General features: G+C 44.2%; 2 protein-coding genes across 7 annotated transcripts; both read right to left on the bottom strand.

The window, feature by feature from the left end:
- Positions 1 to 31: 31 nt before the first annotated feature.
- Positions 32 to 17912, bottom strand: ndrg3a (ndrg family member 3a). Of its 3 annotated transcripts, XM_088389309.1 has the most exons (17): positions 17750 to 17912; positions 11489 to 11570; positions 10391 to 10423; positions 5347 to 5452; positions 5147 to 5267; positions 4911 to 4973; positions 4773 to 4833; positions 4144 to 4230; positions 3780 to 3836; positions 3292 to 3395; positions 3149 to 3214; positions 3004 to 3055; positions 2880 to 2927; positions 2772 to 2807; positions 2642 to 2693; positions 1532 to 1570; positions 32 to 1091 (listed from the first exon to the last, which is right to left on the bottom strand). In XM_088389309.1, the coding sequence occupies exons 2-17, from the start codon at positions 11543 to 11545 to the stop codon at positions 937 to 939; spliced, it is 1137 nt and encodes a 378-aa protein (XP_088245435.1). In that variant the 5' UTR covers positions 11546 to 11570; positions 17750 to 17912; the 3' UTR covers positions 32 to 936. The 3 variants fall into 3 exon arrangements, with proteins under 3 accessions (XP_088245435.1, XP_088245436.1, XP_088245437.1); XM_088389310.1 differs by lacking the exon at positions 1532 to 1570; XM_088389311.1 differs by lacking the exons at positions 10391 to 10423; positions 11489 to 11570; positions 17750 to 17912 and adding an exon at positions 8226 to 8550.
- A 742-nt stretch (positions 17913 to 18654) lies between these two features.
- On the bottom strand, positions 18655 to 27242 carry phf20a (PHD finger protein 20, a). 4 transcript variants are annotated; one of them, XM_088390262.1, is made up of 17 exons: positions 27090 to 27242; positions 25536 to 25642; positions 24767 to 24938; positions 24411 to 24495; positions 24253 to 24329; positions 23635 to 24178; positions 23455 to 23505; positions 23100 to 23369; positions 22821 to 23009; positions 22456 to 22551; positions 21712 to 21867; positions 21188 to 21366; positions 21004 to 21103; positions 20737 to 20932; positions 20210 to 20648; positions 19903 to 20083; positions 18655 to 19786 (listed from the first exon to the last, which is right to left on the bottom strand). In XM_088390262.1, exons 2-17 carry the CDS (start codon positions 25616 to 25618, stop codon positions 19644 to 19646), a joined length of 2961 nt encoding a protein of 986 aa, XP_088246388.1. In that variant the 5' UTR covers positions 25619 to 25642; positions 27090 to 27242; the 3' UTR covers positions 18655 to 19643. The 4 variants fall into 4 exon arrangements, with proteins under 4 accessions (XP_088246388.1, XP_088246387.1, XP_088246389.1 ...); XM_088390261.1 differs by having other exon boundaries at positions 27075 to 27239; XM_088390263.1 differs by lacking the exon at positions 21712 to 21867 and having other exon boundaries at positions 27075 to 27239.
- Between the last annotated feature and the right edge of the window lie 212 nt (positions 27243 to 27454).

The following is a 27454-nucleotide window of genomic DNA, read 5'->3' as shown; positions in this document are numbered from 1 at the left end:
TTTATATAGAATGTGAAAAAACCAGCTGAAGTACTTGTCATCATCTACCTCTTTATTGAGTAGTCAGTAAAAGAGTCAGCAGACAAGTGAGAGGAACGAATGCCTGGGTCACATGACACGAGTGCAGTAAAATCAACACAAAGATCAACGATGCAGAAATAAAACACATTCAGCGTAAACAAGGTGGACAAGACAGTAGTACACATTTGAATGCTAAATATTACTTCAAGCTGATTTTAGCTGGCATGTTCAGTTGACCTTAGGTACACACAGCCATCTTCCTTCTGCAGCTACGTTTCGTTAAGCAAACTGCAGAACTGCCCAAGTCATTTTGAACGTATTGTCACAGACTCACAATTGACAACAAAAAAATATTACCAATGTGATGGTGTTTTATTTTTTTCTCCACAGTTATGCAGGTCCTGGAATGTGCCAAACCAAGTCAACTAGACACTTCTTATCTTCTAAAACATTCAAACATGACTTAGGCAGTTCCGCTTCTAGGCTAATGCTTTGTCACTTTTATACACTTTCTGCATCATAGTGCCGCAAGTCTTATAGTTTAAAAACGCACAAATATACAGCGACTCACAATTCATGGAGGCAGCCTCTTTAGATCTCAAACTAAAGTTAGCGTTATAGCGTTAAAACCACGACGATAAAAACAAGGTTATGTTCTAGTACCGTGGAACAAACATAAAAAACAATAAATACGAGTAAGGTGAGTGGATCACGTGTGAATATACAAGACATCAGAATGGTTAAGGAATGTGTTTCTGTTATAACGAGATAATAGGTTTCTGTTATATGGTTATTACACCCTCTTCTAAATCACATGGTTCGCCACGGAACCTGCGGGCGATGACTCGAGGGAGAGAAAGCGCATGACAGAGTACATTTGAGTTACAAAGTGAGCGAGTACATGGGTAGAAGATTTTAGCAGGACACCTCCATGGTCTGCGGTGCGACCGGGGCGTTGTTCTCCAGCAGGCTGTTCAAGTTGTGGCGGCTGCGGGTGCTGTCCATGGAGGTGATGCTGGATGAGGAGGCGGTGCGTGAGCGAGCCAGCCGAGTCATTCCAGCTGACGGCACTGGCGAGGTGGAGAAAAAAAGAAAAAAGCAATTTGAGAAAATCCCCGCCACTTCAAAGCGCACTTGCATTGTCTGATGTAAAGCACTACCAAAGAGCTGTGCAAATATGAAGAAAGTAAAGTGAACAAAAAAGTGAAGCGTGTTTTCATTGAAACATATATTGAGGTATCACAAGAAAAACAATTACAATCAAATAACACCATCAGTTCATGCAAAATAAAAAATAATCCATGCTAAAGGATCTAAACTAGGCTCCAAAGGGGGGATCAATGTGCATCAAAGTATGCCAGAAATCCTCGTGTACAAAAAACACACGATGACCTTGTACAGCGTGTCATAGAGAGGATTTCTGCGTACATTCTGCATGCCATTCATCTACCGCGCGGTGTTGTGAGCCTTCAAAGCTTTCAAGTCGGGCAGCTTTTGAAAACCCTGGTACCTGATTCGTTGCTCAGGTGACTGAGAAGGACATAGGGAACTGTAGGCGATGATTCAAGAAGGAAACAAAGAGGAAGAAAGGTTGAAAAGGTTCTCTTGTTTCAATCCACCTTTTAGCTTATTTGTGACTTGAAACCAAAACAAATCACAATATAAGAGCAAATGAGATTTTTTTGTTGTTGCCCCCCCCCCAGCCTACATTCCACCACGTAGCATTTCCCACAGTGGCATTGTGTTAATGAGGGAAAAGTAGCTTTCAGAAGCATGCTGAGGTGTTACGATTTCTTTTCCAGCCTCTCTCGGGATGGAAACACTCTTTTTAATCTCAACTAATCCCACGGTGGCATTTGCTCAACAGGAGGACTCGACGGCATTTCAGGCAAAGCACCAAGGGGCACCTCGCTCATTTTGGAACACAAGAGCAGAATTTAAATTTCGCATTTGTCTTGAATGTCCAAAAACACAGGTTTGCACTTGACATCATCATGCCTCCACCTGCTTAAAATCAATCCAAAAAAAAAAGCAACCTTGTGTGTTGAGCAATCGAGCAGAAAATTACATTGTACCTTCTGAACAAGCATGAACTGACATTTCTATTATAAACTGTAAAGTGGAACTGAAAAATGAAAAGTAGCCTCATGCGCAACGTCTCACATGATCGAGGCCTTGATCGTTATCAGCAGAACCTCTGGAGCTTGCACTTTTCCCATTACTATTATTTTACAATCAGTGACTTTTTGCGGACTTGCACGAATTGAGAACATAGTTGAACACTGCACTGCAACCAGAGACAGTTTGCACAGAAACCAAAACCACACCAGAGCAAACTCAAAAGCGCTCCTTTGAAATATTTCCACCATTTCAGTCACGCTCACATCTCACCTACTGTTAGTTAGCGGTCCTATTGTACACTACAGGGTGCAAAAGGGCAAACCGGATTAGTCTGTTGGTGTGCAGGCAGCAAAACATGGCCGCTGCACTCGAGTCAACAGGAAGTGCACTGAAGGAGACTGTGACCACATCCACGTCACTGGCGTTGAACTTGCGCGTTGGAATCGGTTTGATTATGTCGTAAGATATTTTACATAACAAGAGAAACAGGTGTACTTACTGTAGCCCATTCCCTGAACAAAATACTTGAAGGCCTCAGCAAGTTTTCCTGGCTGTCAGCAGACAACATGACGGAGAAGTTAGAAGGCAAAGTGAAGCATTGACACGGATGCACCTGAAGAAGCGAGTACCTGAACAACTTGGGGTAAGCCTCCGCAATCGGCCATCTGAAACAATTAAGAAACACCATCAGTTGGAGCCAAGTATGACGGCTAACATGTTGCAAATTAAGTTTTCACCTTCAGCAGAGTGGTCTTTGTTGGATTTAACCTGGAATTGCACTCCACCTGAAAGAGCAAATTTGAGATGATGTCGAAATCCACAGCTTGATTTTGGGAACAAAGATGACGGTTTGTAATTTACCACAGCGTCCACAGCGGGTGATGTGTCACCTACCACCAGCAAAGCGGGGCACCTGGAAAGGACAAAGTTGTAACCCTCGCAGGCTAAAAAAAAAAAATCACACAACTCCAACTTAATCGTAAGAACGGCGGCCATGAACACGTACGTTAGCGTGTTGACGGTGTCCTCATTCAAGCCTACGACGGGCCGTTCGATTTCCAGGTCCTGGCGACTGTGGAAGAAAAATGAGGCAAGGTTGGAGGCCTTACAGAAACAGTTGCATGAAATAAATCAAATGTTGCATCATACTATTGGTAGGAGCCACAAAAGAGGGCCAAGTTGTCCTGGTTGATGTCTTGGGCGATATGTAAGCGGTAAGTCTGGATCAGCTCCTGGTTCTCTGTTAGCTCATCCTAGGGGAAAGGAGAAAAGAACATTGATGCTGCTGTACGGTGACTTCAGCAAAGAATGATAGAAGCGTCTAGCCTGCATACAACTCATGAGGACAGAGAAAGTAATTAGTGAAAGTCTATCTGCAAGATGAGGTGAAAGTGTCCTGGGAAATTTAGTTATGTAGGTCATATACCGTACGTCGCAAAAAAAGTATTCAGCCAAATTAAATCGGAACTATTCCAAGACTGGCAGGTCAAGTCTCTGCCTGCATCCATGTCACATTTTTTTTCATTATTTGAAAGATAAAATTGAGTTTTAAGTTTAAAGAAAAAAAGAATAACAATAAACAGAGAATAAGCAACTAAATGCTAACAAATGAGGTCAATGATGTTGCATCAACTCACACTGCTGAAATGATGAGCCATGACGATATCCACCAGGTTACTGGTCCATCCAGTCAGCTGTGGATCAGAAGAAAAAAAAATAAAAATAAACAAAAGAGACAAAGGCTGCCTTCTTGTGAAAATCTGTTGCATTCAAGCCGACATTCGTTTCAAACGACTGAACATCAAAAGCCTGATTTTAAAACATGACACTGAGCAGTAAACGCATTTCGAGTTGTGCTGTTTGAAGGAAATAACCATTAACCTCTTAATACACAGAGAACATTAGATGAAAGCATCCTGCAATACTAAAATGGCGTGCAAAGACAGGCGAGCGCAGAGGATTGCTGGTAAATAATTGAAACGCTGCAACGGTTGTACTGACTTTCGAAGCCGCCCAGTCGATCCAACCTTCCGCGCACGGGTCAATATTGATGAGCACCAGCCCCTCCACCAGCGTGGGATTGTTCAGCTGCAAAGGCAAGAACAGCTGTCAGAGCTCGTACGATGGAGGAGGATTTAAAAATCTCGTCTAGTCTTTGGGGTGAAACAAGCACCACCCTGTTTACAGATGAGGCTTAGCATGAAGCCATTAAGGCAAATGAGGCAACATGTCTTCATGGCAACTGAGGAAAATAAATACTGTGAGAAGGAAGCTAAAAAATATATAAATGCCATCACGGATGCTGTGACTGGGAAACGACTTTGTTTCTACTCAGTTAAAGCAAATGAATGTCGGACTCCATTTTTCATTCTCAACAAGACAACTGTGATGTTCCTTAAGGTTGTTCCCAACTCTCTCACTTTGTCTCCTTTGCTCTCGTTCTTTCTCTTTTTATTAACACAGATTACACTCATTTGAGCTCTAATGCTTCAGGTGGGGAAAAGAAGCCGGAAAACACCAGGGTGATTCCTCAGCCAGACAGATTGATGAGGAACGAAGCAAAGGAACTCCGCCAAACCAGACGCGAGGCCTGGAAGAGCCTTTTTTTTCATACAGATGTTTGGACTCACGGCGAAGCGAGAGAGGACGTATGCTCCTGCTCCCACACCGATGCCAATGACGCTGTTGACCCTGCGGGGGAAAGCGCCAGTTACAGCGAGACGGTTAGCCAATATACGCTGACGACGGCCGTCACGGTCGTTACTCACTTGAGCTGAGTCATCACGGATGGCAGCATTTCAGCCAATTCATCCATAGTTGGATAACGATAGCTGGGGACACATTGGTCACAGAAGAGCATATGAAACTCCTTGGGTCTTTATGTGTAAATTAATATGGCAAGTTGAGCTCATCACAAATAAATGCCCATTAGCAAACAAAGCTCATCTATTTGCACTAAAATGGAGGTGATTAGTGTTATCAGCAGACGCAAAGCAAGTCTCACCTGCTGGGGAAGGGGGGTGCGCCCTCCTGCTGGCCGGGCGCGTCCACGTGGACCACCGCAAAGTGCTGCGTGATCTCCTGCATGTCCTCGTAGTTGAACAGGGTGTTGAAGCACGACTTGTCTGGAAATGTGCGAGCGGAAAGCGCAAATCGGGTAAGGGTTCAGATGTTTCGTGTTGTGAATATGTTCTGCTGACTCACGATTGAGGCCAATGTCGTGATAGGTGAGGATGATGGGTCTGTTGCCCTTGGGAACACCTCTCATGGTCACATGGAGAACACCATGAGGAGTCTCAATGTCATGCTCCTGTAACAACAAATGGGGGAGTCAAGAGATGACCACGGTTTTAAAGAAAACAAAATTGCTTTTATGTAAGTGCGCCCAACGGCTGTTTGACAGACTCATGAATAAATCCCATGAACCAACAAAATTGATGTCTTTTTCATATACAAAACTGCCGATGCGGCATATTTCTCTCTCTGGCTAAGAAGTACAAATGAAGAGTTGATGAATTAAAAGGTTGCTATAAAAAATGACTTGCTTGCTTGGGCGTTGAGTAAACAACTTCTGCCCCACAACAAGGAAATATTAAAAATACAGTAACGGGACATTTCTATGAGGTCTGATTCAATGATTGGAGTGACATCTCCTTTCAGTTGTTATAAAACTTTAACAGAAGAGGGATTTTAGTCTCAGAATAACAGGATGAATGATTTAGAAAGTCCCACTCGAAGCATTTGCATATTTAAAGAGTCTCTCTTTTAAGGATGCAGAGCATGCAGCAAGCTCCTCTCCAGCAAACGCCCCCTGTGCCCTTGCATAGAAAAAAACAAAAACCCTGAATGCGCTGTTGGACAAAGATTTTTCATCAAGAAAAATGTCCTTTTAAAGGTGAGCACTGAAAATTGCATGGAGCGCTTTGACAAGTATGACGCTGCAAAAACTGTTTTGTCGAGCGTCTTCGTAGAGGGAGGGAGGGAGGGAGGCATTTAAATTCAGACCAGCATTTTCTTTTCATTTGAGCACAAGAGCCGCTTTAGTCACACAACATCCAAGTAAATAGCTCAGCGGGGTCATTTGAAGATGCTGGAATGTAAACGGTGAATTAACACAATGTGGAAAAATCGTGCAGGTGAGGCTTTGGGCATTATTTCGAAATTAGTGTTACATTGTAAGATAAGCGCATTAAAATAAATCTGAAATATGAAAGAGCAGGCAGGTCACTGCGCTCTCCTGGTCTCAAGGCCTCTTGGGATATCAAGAGAGAGAAACACTCTCGGCACGCTGCCATTTTTCTAGCTATATATTTTGCTGCTTTGAGATGATGGACAACCTGACAGAGGTGCTGAAGGTTAGTTGTTGGGGTCTGAAGGACAAGGTTGCAGTCGTTTGAAATGAGCAAACAGTGACGGGCATGCCAACACTTTCATTTTGGCGCAAGTGTGGCCACGGTCTGGTTCACACAATTACGGGCAACAAAACAACATGGAGGGAGCCAGCAGCTGCAAGCAAGCATCGGAAGCTACTAAATATAACCTCACTAAATATAACTACAATTGTAAATCAAACAAGGCTTCTCGATCATTGAAATTGATCATCAATCTGATAACTGATTAGTTGCCGATGAATGAAAACTGCTACAGGCACATGGATACATAGTGGCGATTTGTATTTCAAAGTATTTTAGCCAATGACGTCGGCAAGGACACAAGAAGTCACGTGCTGCCCGCAATATATCGGCCAATAAAAGTAAGACGATGTCCCACCAGCCCAAAAATGATGGCGTGAAGTAAAACGAGATGAGATACGCTGACAAATCCAGCAAAGACAAGTCTGGCATGACTAATTAAAACGGACGTGAGACATCCATTTTCAGATATCGTGCCTTCCCCGAAAACTTATGCCGCAAAAGAAAACCAAGAAAATAAGGATTGTCAAATATGAGAGGAGAAGCAGGCCTTGAAAAGCCGTTTAGCTGCCGGCAAGGGTTCTGCTCAGAAGCATTATCGATCCGGGAGATGCGTCTGAAATCATTTCCTGTAAACAAACACAGTGCAGCATCACGACGGGGGAAAACAAATTCGGGGTGGGGCCGTGTGACTGCAGCGCAACTGGCTTTTTATTTGTGTGACAGTTTTTTGAATGGGCAAGCTCACCCCGCACCAGCTTTTGTGGCTCAGGAGGTTGCCACAGGCAACTGCAAGGTGAAGAAATTTATGAGATGAGGGTGAGGTGGAGGAAAACAAGCGCAGTGTGTCACGCTGTCCTTTCTCCTCTTATCAACGCACTCCCTCGCCTGCTCACACCACCCTGCTTGGAATATCAATCACCGATGAGGGAAGCATTACATGGCAGAAAGCCTGACCAGTCAGCAACTGCCAAATGACGTGTGCACATGCATGCACACACCGAGTCTTTTGCTGTGCCACGGCATTGATACTTTTTTTACTACCAAGCATAAATAATATTATTATAATATCACATTGCTCGCTAATCAACATGCATGTGTCATCAAATCTTGCAAGTGCAGATTCAAGGTCTCCAGGAGAAGCTGCTACAGCGTATTATTGCTACAATGTGTTGGGATGTGTGACCTCCCAGCATTTTTAGGTGAGGACAGAAAAAGACCTTGATAACTTGAAAAAGAAAAGCAATGTGAAACCACCAATGTGGTCGTGACACAAACACACCTGCAGCCGCAGATATGAATCCAAACATACATGACCCCGCTCTCCCTGGCAGGCACGTACGCACCTTTTAGTTGCACGAAATTGAACATCATGGCACTTGATCTTTCGCAATTTACAAGCTGAGCTGCCTCCAAGTATGGACATGCACACACAGACACACTAAATGGTCATGCCAAACTAGCAGCTGTCCATGGAAAAAAAAAAAAAAAAAAGTCTCTGCTGTCTCCCGGAGGTGGTGACAAGGACCACCAAAGCTTTCTCCTTCCCAGCTGCTATTGCTGAGTCGTTGGGGAAATCACACATTAAGCCAGCCCAGTCGCGAGCAAAAACCCGAGCTTGCTTAGCTGCGAGCATCCAGTCAGGTGTATCGAGAGGCATTTGTCACTCACCACTCCATTGCCAGAGCATGCAATCTGGTCCAGATCCAGAATAGCTGACATTGTTCCCCCACACTGGAGAGTGGTGTGTTATGCTATGTATGACTGTGTGCTAGGCAGCTTTGAAGAGCTCCGAAAGGAGGAGGAGGAAGAGGAGGAGGGGTTGGAAGGAAAGCAGGGATAAGGTTTGGTGGCGGCGGTAACAGCAACAAGACGAAACGAGAGAGAGAGGAAGGAACTGAGGAAGGGATGGGCAAATCTGAATGAAAGCAGAGGATGCAGATCGACCCGGGGAGGGTGGAAGACACGAGGAAGAGGAGGAGGAGGAGGATTGGAAGCACGCAGATTGTGCTTAGTAGTCACAGTGGGTCTGCACGTTCAGCCTTCGGTGCGTCTAATTGGATTGCGGAGAGTCAGGTGGGTAGAGGGTGGAGCCATGAGGGGGGAAAAGAACGGTGGGGGTGATGATAGTGCAAAGATGCAGAGGCCATCCAGGAATACGGGAAGGATGCTGACATCCTTTAGCCAGGCACGCTGGTTGAACTTGAAAATGTGTCTCCTCAACTAAATATGATGTTCAGTCATCATATTGAAAATAAAGTGTCTGATGTGAAAAGATCAATCTCATCAGAAATTATTTTGGAGTCATTTTGCTCGACAGTTTTGAACCGTCCCTTTTGTCCCCTGCATAGATGAGAACGGTGGAGGACGCTTGTCTCAAACTCGTCCCTAAAAACTACCAATCCTGTGCAGCCAATAACCAGCAGCATAGGTGGGTCTAAAGGAAAAACGTTGGATTCTCATTGGTCACACCATGCATCAGCAGCAAACTTGTTTTTCACCACATTCAAGTCTACAGTCAAATAGCCAATAGAGGGCGCTAGTGGACCAAATCTATTTGAATGGACAAAGGCAAAGGACAAAGGACAGCTTTCATAACGCACTGAAAATGAACTGTTGCCCTTTTTTCTGACTGTAACAGATTTTGCGTTCTGCAGAAAAAATTATCCCCCCAAAATATGATGCAACCTTCTCAGCTACTTCCACTCGCGTGGTGAAGGTGCCTCCTCTAAATGTTTTACTATAAATAATTCTTTATTTTCCAAATTGGTATAAGGTCACATCTCTGCAACAACTACTTACTAATGCATGCATGAGATGAGAACGAGAAGCAGAGTACAATTTGAAGTCAGCGCTATAGCACTACAATAAATTAGCTAATAGTGCCCTCTTCTTGGCACAGTTAGAAATTGCCAGTGATGTTTTGCATACACTGTTGCAAGAAGAAAGCTGTCCAAAAGAACAGGGGACATTTCAGCCCACTGCAAATAAAGCAGTAGAAATACGACTTGACATAAAAAAAAATTGAATTCATAGAATGAAAAGCACAGGAAAAAGCAAATTCACTCCTTCCTTTAAGGGGACAGTCGAGCATTTGCCCTTGATGAAATAGCCCCGCGTAGAACATACAGTAAATAAAGGCCTGCAGTCCCGTGGTTGGAGGAGGCTGAGTCACGCCACCCTCAGTCCGGCAGGGACGTCATAAACAACACAGGACTGCAGCGCCACACCCTCCAGAGGTTGTGCGCTTTCAGCCATATTGCCTCATCTTTGAAGGCATGTCAGTGGATCTTTAGAGGCACAAATGTGAAGAAAAGCTGGACATGCGTTCACAAACCCTGTGGCATTATGGGGGAAGAAATACATTTGAACGTACTGACAAATGCCTATCTGCAAGTAGGTTCATACATATTTGCCAGTTAAATTTATTTTTAGTTTACATTGGCAGTTCCAGACTTCCGTACATTAGTGATAAAGACTCTCCACAGGAGGCCTCGTGATATTGTCCTGTCCTTCAGGAAGGCTCACTTTTTTTAATTATCGGTTCGCAAAAATAATAACATGACATTCCTTATTCTGATTCAAATCTGACTCGGATAGACTTTTGACAAAGGAAGGCTTGTTTTGTATTAAAACAGTGCGTTTGTCAACAGATAAGAGATTTTTCTAAATCATGTGTCAGCATGTATAATGAACAACATTGTTGGTAGGTAGCAATGTTCACATCAAGGTCAACAAACAAGCGGGATCAAAATAACTATATTCCCAACCATTAATAGAACAGCCTTGGATTTCTGCTTCCCAAATATATAAACAGGGACAGACAACAGACTCACCTGACAGTCAAAATCCTGAAAGTTGCGTGCATTCTGTAAAAAAACAAAAACAAATTCCTTTGAATCACATTCTTTTTGTAACCTAAAATGAGGTCTTTATTACTTGCAACATTAAAGTCATTTATCTAAACCAATATAATAGTCGTGTGCACATTGAAAATATCTTCTTTTCAACTGACACTGTAATTAATGTCCAAGTGGCAAAATGTGCGCCCCCTGCGATGAAAAAAAAATTGCTGCTTGATTAATATTCCATGAACAGTACTGTGCTTAGACTAGTGGGGCCCCATATAGAGCATATTATTTTAAAAAAATAAATAAAAATTGTTGACTTCTTCACTTGGTTGTCAGGGATTACAAATTGCCGCACCACTTTGGCCAGTATGTCGGCATACGGCTTCTCGGGCTTAATTAAGCTCACGAAAATGTATTTGTGCTCCACATAAATCTATTTTGATAACGCAGTTCCTTTTACTCTGCTGCATTGTGCTTTGCAATGATTGCTTTTTTTTGGGGGGGTTGTTGAAAATGAGCCAGCCACTAGATGGAGTGAGAGGACAGTGGCAGTCTCCTTATTTTGAAGCTGATCCATTTCCCAGCCTGTCTTTCAAAGACTGAGCTTCTTTGAGAAGTGTTCCCCCAGTTCTGTCAAAAAGGAGAAACAGCATCCTCATATGCTCTCTGTAACTGGATCGTAAAAACATTGGCTGCAGTACACGACAAACACTCTAAGGGGTCCCTTGACAAATCTTTTTTTCATTATATCTGATGCAGACAAATAGGGACAAGGCAGAGATTTTTTTTTTTAGAGCACACTTAGGATTTGTCCCAGCTCAATAAAAGTAGAAAATATTTCTATTTTTGTCCTACTTTTGCCTTTGATATTTTTCTTCCGCACCATTGAGGACATAAATAATTCACTTTGATGAACAGTACTGCAGAGTAGGAATTTGTGGTCTATTAGTGGACGCATTTGAAGGGGAGCACTATTTGTGGCTTTAACTGTGCGTTACACCCCCCACCGTGTGTGTGTGTGTTTTTGTTTCAGTGAAGAGGTTTCAGGCAGGGGTCACCAGCAGCCCTTTTAGACCAACGCACCTTATTGGTCAGGAGCGGCTTGATCTCAGTCAGCTGTACATCCTGGAGCTCATCCATGATCCTTTTTGGTCACCGTGGAGCGCTTCAAGCAAAGAGGAAAACAAAGAAATGATCAGGAGATATGGTTGGCATTTGTGATATTCGTTTCACCAGAAAGGTCACGCAGCTTGTTGTCGCAGGTGGTGTGCACGCGTGCGCGATAAAACAAATCAGGCCGACTTTTACCCTTGGAAGGGGGGGGGGACGCTTGTTCTTAATTAGCGAACAAGATCAGAGACATCAAAATGTCCGCCTACACCTTTCCCCAGGAAATTTCCCTGCGTGCGCCATGTGAGGACAAGAATGCATTGAGACAACCGCGCTAAATGGGCAGCCTCGACACTTCCTGTGCAGTGAGAAAATCTTTGAGGGTGACCTTGGATTGCAGACATGAAACAACCTTGACGGCTGGTTAGGTCGAGCAGCCAACAAACAGTGTGAGGTACCAGCAACAATCATTTCAAAGTGTCAGTTACTCTCCCACCACAGACACAGCAAGGCCTGGTGACGCACGAATATGGTCAGGGGTCGTCCTAGCAAGAGATGGTGTCAATGCCCTGAAAGAAAAACCAAGAAAGCAGCAGGAAGCAAATCGTACATAAAACAACTTGAATGGCCGTGAGGGGGGGAAAACAAGACCAACCAAATCCCTGCTGACAAATCCGGCTCAAGTGCCGACTAATAATATTTAGACAAGTGAACCAGGAATAAAAAACAACAAATACTGTGCATGCTTGAGCAGATTGACCTGTTCAATCCAACACTTCCTTGCACGTATCGCTGAATTACACAATTGTAGGCGGTCAGTCGTACAATTTTTGCAGTTAGGGACGAAGTGGCTCAGGTGACCGACAAAAACAATTTCCTTAAGGGAATCGAGCCCCTCAGCCTAATCGAACGCAACGCAAATCAACAGAGCTGCTGAGCGTGTGCAGCCGTCGCCATGGAGACTAAGCTTGTTGCTGATGTTTATTCTAAGATGGGATATCCCCAGGGGGAAAAGATGTGAAGCGAGGAAAGAATGGCAATACATTGTGCTCGGAATTAGGAATGAATGAAGCATTGCTCCTCGGGGCAATGCGTCTTTGGTGACATTTAGCCCTCGCCGAGGCTCGAGTGAGTCATGCGCGGCCGCTCGTAATAACAGCAAAGCACCGGCGGTGTAACTGCAGCAAAATATTAGGAACTGTAGATTTCAGCCACGGCAAGGAAATCCCTCTTGCTCTTTCCACGTGGTAGGTGGCATCTTAAATTGTGAGTAGGCCATTGTGGATGATGAATCACAGCAGAAAGAGGAGACATGCGTCATCTGTCAGTCCGCCTTTTCCATACGACAAATCCAAAAGTGAGGAACACAAGCGTGTCTGTGCTTAACCGGCGCCTCGGTATTAACTAGGAACGAGCAGACTTCACACCTCAAGAGAAAGTAGGCCAGAACAAATTCCAGAGATGCTGTTGCTGCTGCCAACCAACACAAAAGCCTTACGGGTGGGTATGTCCCTTTTTCTTTGTGCGACGCTGGCACAAATGATGTGTGCATTGCTGAGGTAGCACCTAACAAAATGCCAACTTGTCACCAGCAAACATCTCTAATCATCTCCCGGCATATTCTTCGAAAACAAGAGTGCCAAAGTCATTTTTGTTGCAGTCCGCAATGTAGTCATAGTTTTCTTCAGATGGCCATTATGAATGTCAGTATACAGTATAGGTGGCACAACAAACTGATGAATTACTAGTTTTCAAATCAGAGACTAGTAAAAACGATTTAAATATTTTTTAAAATAAATGGTAATAAAAAATGCTACCAGTGTCAAAGTTGATGTAGAATTTGTCTTGGAAGGCCACATAAAATGATGTGGCGGGCCGCATCTGGCCCCCGAGCCTTGCGTTTGACACCTATGTTCTAAGACTTCGTCGTTATCTGTGCGATTAGATGATTATCCTCAAGACACACACGCAGACCGATCCCCTTTTGTTCCTCTGAATGCATCACAAAAATGATTACGAAATACATCTCTGATGTTTTCTTCTGCCTCGAGGGTCTATTCTTATCTGACGGTGGCTTTGAAAATGAAAACAGGTACTTACAGCCACAGCCGGCTTTGGATTTGAATTTCAGAATGGATAGAGTCGCAAATCCAAACACAATCTGGTCAGACAATTTTTGTTTTAAGAAAAAAAAATCAATATGAACAGTGCAGGCATATGTTAACAAATCAAATATTAAAACATCAAATCACGCATTGGCACATTACCGTTTTCAAGGTTGCACACATACACAATGGCGCACAGACACACACATTTGTGGCATAGGATTGATGCACATCTTTCGAACAAGGGCAGTTGCATCTTTATAGGGGACATTCTGAAGTGATTGCCCATCCGTAAAATGATGAATGTGTTCGAGGACCATCCTACTTTATTAAAGGCGACTGTATAAATTCAGACGCAGCAGTGGCGGCGCCACTGTGTCTGCAGATCCTGCCCACCAAACTCACACAGACGGCTGCAAATATTTTATAACCTCTTCATGGATCATCGATCAATAATATATTAATCACGCGTATCCAAACGATGCACAACCCTTAATGAAAGCACATAATTGTCGTGCGGGGTGAGTGAACACATAGCTGGCCCACTTCCCTTCAAATCGCTGTGCAAGAATCATTTTGATTCTGAATGAAGAAATCCTCCTCTGTTTTGTTCCAACCAAAATCTTCTTCTATTCTTCAGGAATGATTCTCTGCTGCAGCGAAAAGAGCCTGAAAGGCCAAAAATGCAACATTCGGGGGTCAGACCCGCTCCGACACACTGGATGGAAACATTTGAAAACTGCATTCATAAAACATGACGGCAGTCCAAAGACATGACAGGTCAACGGTGCCAAGACCTCAGATTGCGAACGCCCAGCACGGCGCCAAGTGCACCAGCGAAGCAATCGGCACGCAGCCTCCCGAGAACGCAAGCTCAGCTAACGAAGCACCCCATGACGGCTGACAACTCAATCGGCCTGAGAAACACAAGGGGTGGCTCCTCTGACGGCGCCCCTCTCAGATGTCCGCCGTGGAGGCCGCTGGTGTCCTTGGCAACTCGTCTTTTATCCTGATGGTGCTGCTGAGATCGAATGACCTTTTTCACCTCCATGTACGTGAAGGGGTTAGCATCTCTGCAACCGTTTCAAACGTGGAAGGCTTTACACAGCACTCTATAGCTTCTGTTCCATTTTCATTTAAGAAAAAAATCAATTCAAGTCACAGTAACTTTTTAATACTACTAATATATACGATTCTAAAACTCTTCCTGAAGTTGACAAAAATCATGTACAATGAAGCTCATATTGTTTATTTTGAACTCTAATATGTATGAAACTATTGCGCTTGTAAAAAAAAGAAAAAAAATTCCACAAAAACGGAATTACCAATACACTTGTGACTGCGAGTCATCTCATTTTGGGTGTCCCAATTGAACAGATGCTTCAAGGTACCCCGCCTGAAGTGCATTACGCAACACGGCTAGCGGCGTGAGGATAATGCAGTCTTTAGGGAAGGTGCAGCAACAACAACCATCACCACCAAAATTATTTAAACTCTGAGTAGTTGTGCCTCCCCAAACAGAAAAATGTGCAAATTTAAGTATGACACATGTTTTGAGTCCAGGCTCAAATTGTAATATATACAAGTCACATCTGTGTATAAGCACCAAGAGCCAAAATATGAAAAAAGTTATAGTCAGGAAATGACTGGTTTTGTACTGTTGGACGAAAAAATAAAACGTGTTCCCTTGGGAAACAAATATGATTACAATCGGTATCATGGACCCTATCACAATATCTCCATTCAATTTTATCAAGGGGCACATCTCAAGTCCAAATGTAAGACCTTAGATCAACAAGTACCTTTGTGTTGCTAAAATGGAACAAGAGGACTGCAAACTGCGAGGCGCAAGCTCAAAATACTCTTTTAGATAGCACGCAAGGGATAGACGTTGGGTTTGGTTCGGGGCGAGAGGGATTCACGCGTGTGTTGGCCTCAGCTGTTTTTGTTCGGCCGTTTGGAAGCTGCTGTGCAAAGCTGTAATTCCATCCCTCCTACAGCTTCAACTACAGGTGCAACTCAGAAACAGCAGAACGGATCGACAGAAAAAAAAAACGGCAAACAAGTGCATCCACACTGGAGAGCTGTTTTCATTTCCAAGCGACATTAAACTCCAAGTTGGACGCACACACAGACACACACGCGCAGTGATTACTAGCTATCAGCATATTGTCTTAATTACTGCCAGCGTATCTCCAGCAAATATTCTTCCTTGACATTCAATCCTGCCCAAAAAGGATTTATCACTTTATAATACGCTCTAATCCCAGTAGCCCTTTTTATGCAATTTGTAATGCCTCCTGAAACACAAGTTTCATTTAACTTTTGCAACCTTCGTGTCACTGCTAATGATACTAACGGGGACACCCATGTTTGAGGTCACTGACCAATTCACTGCTATTACCTTTCAATTTTGACTTCTTTTTAGGCTTCTGTGAAGCTTATGCTAAAAAGTGTGATCTAGGAATCCATCAGTAATCCCCTCGACTCTGTTCCTTTGTTACAAAAGAAAAAAAAGTCATTATCCGTCAATTACTGTCAGAAATTGGATATTCGGAATCGAGCTTCGGGCCCTATCAGCTGTCTAGTGCATATGAATGAGAATGTTTCCTAACGAATCTATCACAAAAATCTGCTCCTTGTTCACACTGAATTAGCTTCCAAGCAAACTATATGTTTTGTATAATAATCAACCAAGAGAAGAATACCTCCTAGGATACAGCAATAAACCTCTTTTGCTATGTAAACAAAAGGCTGGTTAACAGCAACAGGGCTGTTCTGTTAATAGTTAGCCATGGAATCTTCCAGTCTGAACAATAACAGTGTTGTAAGTGGAAACACCTCTGCTGCTTGTTTACGGTCAAAACTCCTGTCACACTTTCCAGGTCATGTGACTGCTGGAGGGGCTGTGTGAGATGAAGACTAGAATTTTGCTGAGAAATATGTTAGATGAAGCCATCGTGTCTTTAACAATGATGTTTAGATTAGGTAAGGTGCCTTGTGGGATTCAAAGTTAAGTTCCCCATTCGGCCTGCTTATGATGGAAATTTTCAGTGGAGGCAGGTGAGGCAACTTGTGGGCTTGACACTTGCAAAAGTAAGGTGGTTAACTTCCCAAAAACTATCGGAGATTTTAGATGAAGGTTGGCTTGAGTGAGGAAGTCAGCAATATAACCCTAACCTGACAACAGCTCTGCAAAAAAAAGTTTGCACGATAAGGTTTTTGTAGAATAAGGTCAAATTGTCATTTTAGCCTAGATAACCCACCCCAAGTTTTCAAAATACATATATAATAACTCCCTTTTACACGTAGCTAGCCATTAAAACCAACACCTGCCGCTTTACTTCCCACCTGTGTGACCTTCAAGGTGCCACCAGTGACATTGTCCACCATAATGTGCTGACACTGCAGTTCTACAATTTGACTTGATTCAACTATAAAATGATGGATGTGACTACACAAACTGTCACAGACACACAATCGGTGTCATAGTAACATCTCGAGTGACAACATTCAAAGATAATTGCGCTAATGCAAACAGACCAAAAACTAGGTCTAAGAGTTTGTATTAGCGCATAGATCAGTTGCCAACATAGCACCACTTGTAATAACACCCAAAGGAACACTTCATTACAAATGCTAACGCACCGTTGTAATGCAATCCGGATGACTTCCATAAAAAAACATGCAAGTGTACGCATTGCATATGCGAAGCTAAAGCATAAATATGACTATTTATAGCAAAAGCGCACACTTTCCATGTTATGTCATGGTTGCTGACCGACGCCGTAGGAATAGAAACAGCCTCGTGTGCGCTTCCATTAGCTTGCGTAGGTGATAGAAGACAAAGTAAGGCTGAAAAGTGGCGACACGGGGAAGAAAAGGAAAGCAACATAGCAGCACTGCTGGGAACTCCATTGAAACTGCAGCGGAGCGCCTTGCTCACGTTCTCTAAACCTAAATGTTTGAATGAATATGGAAATGCTACATACATAGCGACGGCGGTCACGACGCTTCCATGACAGCAACACGAACAGGTTGGGGGGGGGGGATCCGACGAACAGATTATCTCTTGACACATCTGTAATTTACAATGCCGAAGGGATAACGCTGCACGGCACATGCTTACCTTGACGATGCAATAGTAGCGTTTTGTTTCGCTGTTGGTTTTGGGGTAAAATACGAAGAGCGCTGCGCTATTTTATCGTCAAACGTAAGATTCACCGCACTAAGCTGGCTTGCCGCTTCCTCTGCTCCAACTAGTATTTCGACGTGATTGTGGGCGGTGCTACGCGCTGCGTCGGAGACAGTCGGACAGCCAATCAGAGAAGACGCTACCGAGCAGCGACAGGAAGAAGAAACAGAGGTCATTTTTTTTTCCATTTTTGTAAACTTTACTATTTTTGACTATTCTATTTTTATTTGAGAAAAATAAAATAAATAATAATGTTGAGTAAATAAATAAAAAACAGGACGAATATGTGGATGTAAATAAGAAGATGCTTTTATTGTTGTGGTATCTGCAGATTTGCTCCTCCTACTGCAAATTGTAGTAAAAATAGAGATATTGTAAAGATTGCAAGAATTTTTTAAAAACATAAAACAGCTTTACGAATATTCTCGTCCCGACTGTTAAAAAAATGATAGTGTTTAGTTTGGACAAGTTCTTTTGTTCTGTCGGTCGGCTAAAACGATTAACTACAACGTATTATGTAACCGCTCCAATCAGCTCTGATGGAATCATATCAGGTCTGCACGCAATTTGTTATGTTGTGCTTGTCTGAGTCCCCAGCCAGCATGATCGCCAAGCTCAGCGGCACTTGGGCAGAAAAGGAATCAGTCCTGTTGCTGGTGACCAGCACTATAAACAGTCACAAAATGCTGCCACCAATTTTGATCCGATTGTGTAAGAGGCCAAATCGGCTAAGAAAACACGTTACATCAAAACTGATGATGCAACTTTAATTTAGTGACAGTGTGCCAGATGGATAAACAAGATGGGAGGGGGGGAAAAAAGTTAACTACGGACCACGCTTGACATAGTTACTAATGATGGTTTATTTATGTACCAGCAGATTTCTTTGCATCGTTCAACATTTTCCCTGCTCTAAGCCAGACAGAACAGTAGCGTAGGACATCTGTGTAGAGAATATTTTCAGGAAAGAAAAGCACATTTAGATGGACATATTTACAAAGTACTGTAAAGAAACAAGTGTAACAAATTGAAAGTAGAAGACAATTTCATCTCGTCAAAACCGTATTTGTCGTAGGCAACAGTACAAGATCCAGTCGGGGACAAGTCTTCAGTGGACCGTCAAGTGGTACAGCAACAATAATGCAGAGACAGTGGTAGTGAGGAATACTGCGACTGATAAACAAATAAAAAAGTAAACAAAACTGGCACACTAACTGGAGGGAAGCGCAACCATTCAACACGCAACAATAATCACGCTTTTCATTTCATTTCAAAAGCTGAAAAACAAACTTAAAATTGAAGACAAAAACAACTTCACAATGTAGAAGAAAAGAAAGTCAGTTTGTCAAGACTGGTTGTAAAGTGCCATTACATACTGGGTGTCGTCGAGATCAAGTGTTTTAACAGAAACAGAGACAGTTAAAAAGCACGACTGGAAACGTATATCTAAACATGTTCAAAAATATTTTCATATTTGTTTACGGAACTTAACTGCAAGCTGAATATAAAGCTTGTGTGTAATGCACTATGCACTGAATGAATTACAAGCCACCTTTAGCCGTACAGGCAGACAAAAGGCATCGACCATCAAGTTGCATGGGAACCATTGTGTAATCTGGTCCGACGGACTTTCTCCTGCAGGGGTACGAGGTTACTCATTGTGTTTAATCCTGATTCATAATGCTGACTTTCCATACAAGGATGTCAGTGGCTGTAGCATCTGAATTCACCACACAAAACCCTTAAAGGAAGGAGAAGCGGCTGCAGACAAATCAAGTCTTGCTGCCAAACTCCGTGAGAATCCAACCACTGCTGTTCCGTGGCGCCCTCATGTGGAGCTCAACAGGGTGAGCTGATGCACCTTTCCCAGCTGCGACATCAGCCGCTTCATGCGGTGTTTGAGCTGAGGCAAACGGGCCAGCGGCTCAGGAGGCTCCAGTTCCCCCGTGTAGTCCAACCAGCTCTCAAGCACTGCATACAAGCACAATTACGCTTAGTTAGCTACATTCCATGCAAATGTCTTACATTTGGGATTTTTCAATCTTCTGATTAAACTTCAAGGAAATTAAGGCCAGTAGAGGTCTTACCGTCTAACTCTCGCTCAATGAAGTCCATCCTGTGCGAGACCTCATCTTGAACGGCGTCTATGTGATCCAGCAAGTTGAGCTGCCACTGTTGTTGTGTCTTGCAGTTATCTGAAGACTCTTCAGGATGACTCCAAACCTCGCTCTTTATTTCAACGCCAGGCCAAGAGCCTCCAGATGTGACCTGGAGATGATCATGTCAGATAATCATGTTGAATAAGGTATAACAACAACAACAACAACAAAAAAGGGCTTTTATTGCGCAATACACACAAGAAGCACAAAAAGAATATCTGGATTCATTCATTACCTTGTTGCTCATGCTGACGGATTTGGGCTTGTCCGTCTCCAGCAGGCCGCCGAATCGCTGCTCGCGCTCCAGTAGTTCTTCGGTGCTCCGCATGCTGTCCTCGAGCTCGGAGCCTTGCCGGGTCTCCACCACCAGTCTCTGCTCCACGGCTGGGTAGTAGGCTCGTGGTTTTTGGTAACAGTGTTCACTGATGATGTACGAGTCCTGGAACGACGGGAACGGGAACGAGGAGCTGGACGAGGACGAGGCGGTGGCGGCTGCCCGGCTCAGCTTTTCTAGGGCGTTGGACATCAAGATCTCGCCCCGACTCATGTCCTCATCAGGCGTGACAGGAGAGGGAGCCGCGTTGCTGCCCCGATAAGAGTCTGAGCAAGTTGGTGGCCGAGCAACTCTCTTCCAAGGTTGCCGCCACAGCTTCAGGTCAGGATGCGTGTTGTTCCTGGGGAGAAAAAAAAAAAGAGGCACACCATCTGTCAATTTCTACTTTTTAGCCATAAAAAATACCCCAACAGCTTCATGGGACTTACTGTAAAATGTTCATCTTCAGCTGCAGTCCATTGAGAATCTCCACCACATGGTGCACATCTCCAAGCAGCTGGTGTGTGGTGGTGATCTTCTTGGCGTTTTGGTGGGAGTAATTTTCTTCCAAGAAGGACAGGCCGTACATGTGGCCGTTGCTCAACCATTCGCGATCATACCAGTAGCGCAGACTCTGCCTCTGGCCTGGAAATAAATAATGACAAGTGTGAGAGCCCTGCTTGACTTCAGTGGTGTGACTCAAATGGTCTTCTCACCTGGAGGGTCTCTGCAAATATAACAAGCATATCTATCTGGGACATTGTCTTCCAGCAAGCCCATGCACGTGCCATGCTGCCAGCACAAACAGTCTTCACACTGCAAGACAAGATAAGGACACAGTGAAACACTCAAAAAGAAAATCATTGAAAATCTACTCAGTATACATTTCTAAAAAATGACCTGGATCATGAAATCATTCTCCTCTTCCACTTCACAGATGCACCGTACGATCTCTTGGTCGTTGCCGTCTGCGCCACAGTCCATGCTCAAAGGGGGACTTGTCACGTCCACATCCACACCGTAGTCCTCGTCACTCCACCCACAGCTGTCAGTGGACCAGTCACTGAAGCTATCATCATCTACAGAAATAAGGACAAAGCACAGAATTGGAGTTCCTTCATAATCACAAGTATCAATGTCATTATTTAAACCTCATCCAATAACTGTTTGTACTTGCAGAGCTATTTGTGGAATACTCGACAAAGCGACGAGTAAAGAACTGCTCAGCAGTTAATCAAGCAACAGTACATTTGAGTGGTGACGTCGACAGGTTTGCTGTGCACTACATGAGCAAGATTAGGAAAACTCAGATGTGATGCGGCTAACGATGGCTATAGCAGAAATGGGACAGGAGAGAAAGCCATGAACAGTCACACAGACACAATGTACAAAGCAGACGCGCACACACACGGTCAGATACCCACCATCCACATTTATCTGCACCGAGTCGCTGTATCCAGGCCTGCAGCGGTAGGCCTCACGCTTGTAATTGTGTGAGGGGGCATATTTGAATGGCAATTGCAATTTGGGTGGAGGGCACGATACTGAGAAGTCAAAATTCTCCTCAGTATCTGTGCAGTCTGTTAATACAGGGAAGGAGGGGAAAGCACATGTAGATACACAGTCGGAAGATTAATTTCAGTTGACATGTCCATTTGGGGGAGGCAAACATTTCTGGAACAATTAAGGAGACGCTGTTTTGAGATTGTCAACAAATATGTAGAAACAGTTAATACAGTACAGTTAAAGCATTAGACGCTCCAATGGTGGGAGATTCTTGAATGAATAACTCTACCAAAGTGCTCATCATGACATGTGAGATTCTGATTTATTGACGATTTACATATCTCGACGTCATTTTAATTCGCTGGCAGTGAATTCCAGTTAACAATGTTGGACTTTGTGTTGGAGTTAGTCATTATCATTTTGCCAGTACTGACTGGTCATGGAATCAAACTGATCATGGCCGAAATTGGGTTGGCCTAATGGGTCCAGTGGCACATGTAACACTTAAAACACACACGGCAGCACCCATGCCAAGAAGACAAAATGGAGGGCTTCACACTTTGCAGACAAGCTACTTCTGCAGTTTAACAGCGAGTGCACATGCAAAGCAGCAGCGATGCGACGAGATGGGACGGGGCTTGATGCGCACAATCCCTTCTTACCGGACTGAGCTGTCTTCTTTTTCTTCCTCTTCTTAAGCTTAATGCGAAGGAAGTCCTTCTGTTTGAGTTTTTCTTTTGGTCTATCTTTGACTGGACCTGGAAAGGTTTGCAGGCTTTATTTGTCCGATTCAACTTCAAACTTTATTGGCGTTTTCCCCCGTTATCTGCGCATAGTTGCTGCCTTGCCAATAGATGGCAGCAAAATACTATATGAAGCTTCTCACCTCAGTTCAACATAACTTGGGACAAAGATATGAAACAAAAAGACTAGCGATGACATGAATCTGCAAATTAGCAAGGGATCAAACGCAGCTTTTTGACACTCTGAAGACTAAGTAGATAGTCGTTTGGGAATTGTTACTGACCACCGTCAAAGCCACGCTTGTCTGAGTCTTGATCGTGCGGCTGGCATCCGTTGCTGCCAAGCTGGTTCTCTTTGCTCTTCTCCCTTAGCAGCACCCTCTGCTGATGGCCATGTGTCCCTACTGCAGAGGGAGCCGAAGTGCGTCTGCCTGCAGCCTTCACTTCGCCCCGAGTAGCCGCAGCTACTGTGTCTACAAAAAAATGTAAAGGGTCCGTATGCAGAGATGGATCAATATGCTTTACTGTTCCATCAGGACAAATCAAACTTGCGCACAACTCACGCATTGAAGCAGAAACGGTTCGTCTTCTCTTTGGGCCATCCAAAGCGCCGCACGTGGCCTGTTTCTCCGCCGACCTGCCGTGGCTGCTTCTCGTGGGGCTGCACTCTGCCTCCGGAGGCTGCTCTTCGCCGTGGTAGTATTTCATATGGTAATGCAGCAGCTTGGCCTTGCGGAAGGACTTGGCGCAGCCGGCGACGCTGCATTTGAAGGGGTTGTGGTCGAGGTTGATGGAAAGTACGGGGGGAGGCTGGTTTTTGATCACTCTGTACACTGCATTGCGGAGCAAGCACAAGTCAGGTACGAGTCAGGGAGCGCCTAGGCAAACAAGTGCTCGTCATTCAAGAAGATAACCTACGTGGTTCTCTGCTAAATCTGTTGGGGTTGTGGAATCCCTGCTTCCTCACAGCTGTAAAAAGCAGGAATAATCATGAATGGACTCTCTCTAGCCCCAATATAATGTCTAGTGACAATTATTTTTTGTTGCACATCATTTTCAAAGAGAAGCTTTTTTTGCTTGATAATTTGACAGACTTACGCTTGACAGGCTGAGGCGGGGAGGTCACATCAGGCTGCAACCTCTCGGATTTTACGTTTGGTTTCTGCTCCAAATCTCCATTGGATTCGGCGGCCGTCTGCTCCGGTTGATCGGGCACTTCCGTGTATGGCTTGGCTGACTCACTGTATGGCTTGGCCTCCATTTCCACTTCCTCCTCTTCCTGTTTTACATCTCCATTTTCATGACATTTGTCGTCATGGCAGTCCTTGGCGCCATTTGCAAGTGGGCTGCCGCCATCTTCTGCAGCAGCGGGCTTCTTCTGCTCCGACTGCCCCGATTTCTCTTCAGCCTGTTTCAGCGCGGGCGAGGCCTCCATTTTACCATTCGCTCTCTTGCTTTTGCCGTTCACCATCCTCACTTCCTGCTCCTCCTCTTCGCTGTTACTGTCGTTCTCCTGGTCGGAGGTGCTGCGTCGGGCCCTCTTGTTCCGCGACTCACCGTTCACCGGAGGTCTCCGGTCTTTGCGGTTCGGGACCCTCCGAACCATGTTTCTCTCTGAACTGCGAGCCTTTCCCGCGCCTCTCTGTGAGCAAACAGTGGATAAGCAACTGATAGCTGGGTAGCAACGGACGATGGCTACGGTTATTCAACACGCACCTCTTTAATAAAAGGTTTCACGTGTATTCCTTTCACTGTCTGGATGACGCCATCAAAGAACTTCACAGTATAAGACACTGTAATATAAACCACTGACTTTTAAAACTGTAGGTTATTTCATTCCATTCATATTAAAAAACATTTTTGATGTCACCCACCATCTTTATTGACTGAGATGACTTTTGCAGGATAGAAACGGCAGTCAGACCAGCTTGCCAGGACCTTGTCATTGACTTGAAAACCCTGGCAAAACCAAAGACAAACATTTCAGTCCAACTTAGCACATCATTGAAGAACTGCAATTCAAGATCGGATGGATCTTTGCGGCCGATCTTTGCTTTCTGGGGAGCAGTGAAGGTGTAGACAAGTCTGTATGAATAAGTGATGCTTAAGTGTCATGTTTGTCACCCCCCAAAAATTGTTTATGGCTGAAGGCATAGAAAAGTAAATAATACCACTTTCAAGAGCCAACCAATTTATCAAAGGGCATTAAAGAAAAAAGAGACTGGCTTACAGGCACGGGAGCGTCGTCCTGCAAGCCTTGACGCCTCAGTGAGACCCTCTCTACGGGTCTCAGGTAGGGACTTGTCCACTCAAACCACTCGTCATAACGATGACTCCACTGACGGTAATGAATTAGTACTTTCTCATCGTCGTAATCAATCTTTTCTATGTTGGCAGCATACCTAGGGAGCAACAAAAGTCAAAAAGGAAATAAGTTCACATTACTATTTGAAAGTTGCGGGTACAAGTTGAAACTGTAATTCTGATTAATACTGCGTTTGTGGAATTTGAATCAAGTGGCAAAGTTCACCTGTTCTGGGGGTGACCATTTTGCCACTTGCTGTCGACTGAAAACGACATCACAGTGGCTTAAGGGCTCAGTTTACGAATGTCGCATGACGTGATTGGTCGTTACCTGGGCAACTGTGATGTCATTTTCAGTCAACAGCAAGGGCCAAAATGGCCGCTCCCTGAGATGTATAAAAACAGATGGATGCTGCTGCTCGATTCAGATTCCACAAAGGCAATCATGATCAGAATGCCGTGTTTACATTATTGCGGTTGCATAGAACATATTATTGTAAAGAAAATGTTTTACTTCATTTCCCCTTTAAATGAAAACTTTGCATGCACCAATGAAGTTCTTTGCCACAGAACAGCTTGTGTTTGACTTTTGCATTCCATACAAGGTTGGCAAGGAGAGTACAACAACTAAACACTAAAGTGAAAGTGGTGGCGAGGTTCAAGGATGGAAAGGAATGAATGAGGCCATGACTCACCAGTTTTTGAGGCTATCTCTGGCCTCGAGCTGAGCTCCCACCTCAAATGTTATCCCTCTTCTGTTAGGGGGCGTCTTACTCATACTGCCCACATCAAGGCTCTCTTCCTGGACACACACAACAAACAAACACATCCACCCATAAAGGCACTATTCCAAAACTATACTACTCATAAATGACACTATTTAGAATTTAGTATCATCACTACCACCGTTATCTGTACTCAGCATCTTCTGTGTGGGGAAAACATAGGAGCGTGACAAAGCACACACACATTTAGAAGATGATACAGAAGGGGGAAATACGCTAAGGTGAGCCAGGCCCCTTAAATGGTAATGAGATGAGCATTCTTGTTCAGATTCGGGATCAGCATTCCCCTAACCTTTATGAATGAATTTATAATCAACTGTAGTATGCAAGCATGTTCCAATAGCAGCACGTGTCGACCATCATTCAACCATAAGAGTTCATTATTCATATTCAAATCGGATACATAGACTATAGAATTAAAAAAAATAAAAAGCCTTTCATGGAGCCGTCTGGGCGTGCTTAAAGGGCGACGCTGCACAGTCAAGCTACAAACCGGATATGTTCACGGTTCTGGGCCCACGTGTTTGCAGATCAGCCGATCCCACGTTCAGACACAATAGGAGACAATGGTAACGGCACCAGTGCGTGGCCGGCACCGTCGAGCGCACACCGTCGATCACGTAACGTTTACGTGAAGCTTGAAGCGTGATCGACTATCGGCATAGCAATCGAAGTACATAACCGCACCGAGGCAGACACAGGAAACGATGCTTGGGGGATGCAGCGACCATTAAAACAATCACGGTGACACGACAAAATGACTCATTAAAATCGTAATCCGTTACAATTTATCTATGAGATAATGTCATTGCGCCATTATATAAAATTGAATGCGCATACACGAGTCTTCACATATCTTAAAAATCTCAAGCATCGAATCTTTTAAACGTAATGTTTTACTTCATACACTTGTTTAATCTGCTTTTTACCATCACGTAGACCTGGACTTGATACTTTATAGTACAGTGGTCTTTTATAACCAGCAAGCGTAGCGGGAAAACCCTTTTGCCTACGTCAGGATGTACGCAAATCCGATTGGTGGAAAGAGTCACACATGGGCGGGGAGAAGCATTCTGATTGGCTGAGCAGCTGTCACTCAGGCTAGCGCGCTGGGGCCTCGCGCTAGGCCTTTACTTCTCCATACTTTTCTCCGTGGGAGCGCGGCGGCGTGGGAACACAAAGCATTTAACTTCCCAACCACGACACCAGATAGCCACCTTAAGGCTCCAAGCGGGGAGCGACATGATAACAGACATCAGCAAAGACACAAATACCTTCGCCAACAGCCTCAATCAACACTGTGTTGTCGACTTCGTCACATTTGTTTTGAACTCAAAAAGCCGACATGCGGCACCACGCCAGCTACGATGTTGATGCGTCCCCTAAACGGTCTCTTTCGCCAATTATGTGCCCAGAAATGCGACGAGAAATACGGTTAGGCCTTCTTACTTGTTCCCCAGTCACCTTGTGTCCGGTTGGATGTCAAATACGAGGCGAAATTCTTTCAAAGGCTGGTACCGCCGCCTCCGCCTGGCTGCTTCACAGATCACGCAGTTGAATTTCTCACTTGCATTCACCACCGGCGCGGGCTGCGTGGAGAGCAAGTGCGCATGCGCGTACAACGGTCCCCGCGTCATTGTCCACGATTTTTATTTTTTTAATACAATAAAATGTTTGAAGTGAACTATTTGAGATTAAAATAGTCTCTATCAAGTGGTCAGGAAAAAAATTCTTGACGGGGTTATCTTAGACAAGGGGGCATTTTATCTCCCTTTACCCTACAATATTCAGTAGCACAAGATAACACGTATAACATTTTGTCTAAACTA

This window comes from Syngnathus floridae, chromosome 11, assembly GCF_059516105.1.
Source record: "Syngnathus floridae isolate MCC-2025c chromosome 11, RoL_Sflo_1.0, whole genome shotgun sequence".
In the NCBI taxonomy this organism is placed as follows: domain Eukaryota; kingdom Metazoa; phylum Chordata; class Actinopteri; order Syngnathiformes; family Syngnathidae; genus Syngnathus; species Syngnathus floridae.
Note: the sequence above shows the minus strand (reverse complement) of the source record. Positions and strands in the feature narration are given on the sequence as shown.

Bases quoted from the DNA above. Each gene is read 5' to 3' on its own strand.
- ndrg3a (XM_088389309.1), bottom strand. From the start codon at position 11,545: ATGGATGAGCTCCAGGATGTACAGCTGACTGAGATCAAGCCGCTCCTG. The intron at 5,453-10,390 runs GTGAGTCTGTTG...TTGTTGTTACAG, and splicing joins TTCAGGATTTTGACTGTCAG to GAGCATGACATTGAGACTCC. The intron at 5,268-5,346 runs GTGAGTCAGCAG...GCACATTTCCAG, and splicing joins TCACGACATTGGCCTCAATC to ACAAGTCGTGCTTCAACACC.
- phf20a (XM_088390262.1), bottom strand. From the start codon at position 25,618: ATGAGTAAGACGCCCCCTAACAGAAGAGGGATAACATTTGAGGTGGGA. The intron at 24,496-24,766 runs GTAAGCCAGTCT...TGGTTTTGCCAG, and splicing joins AGGACGACGCTCCCGTGCCT to GGTTTTCAAGTCAATGACAA. The intron at 21,868-22,455 runs GTAAGAAGGGAT...CTGTATTAACAG, and splicing joins AAAGAAGACAGCTCAGTCCG to ACTGCACAGATACTGAGGAG.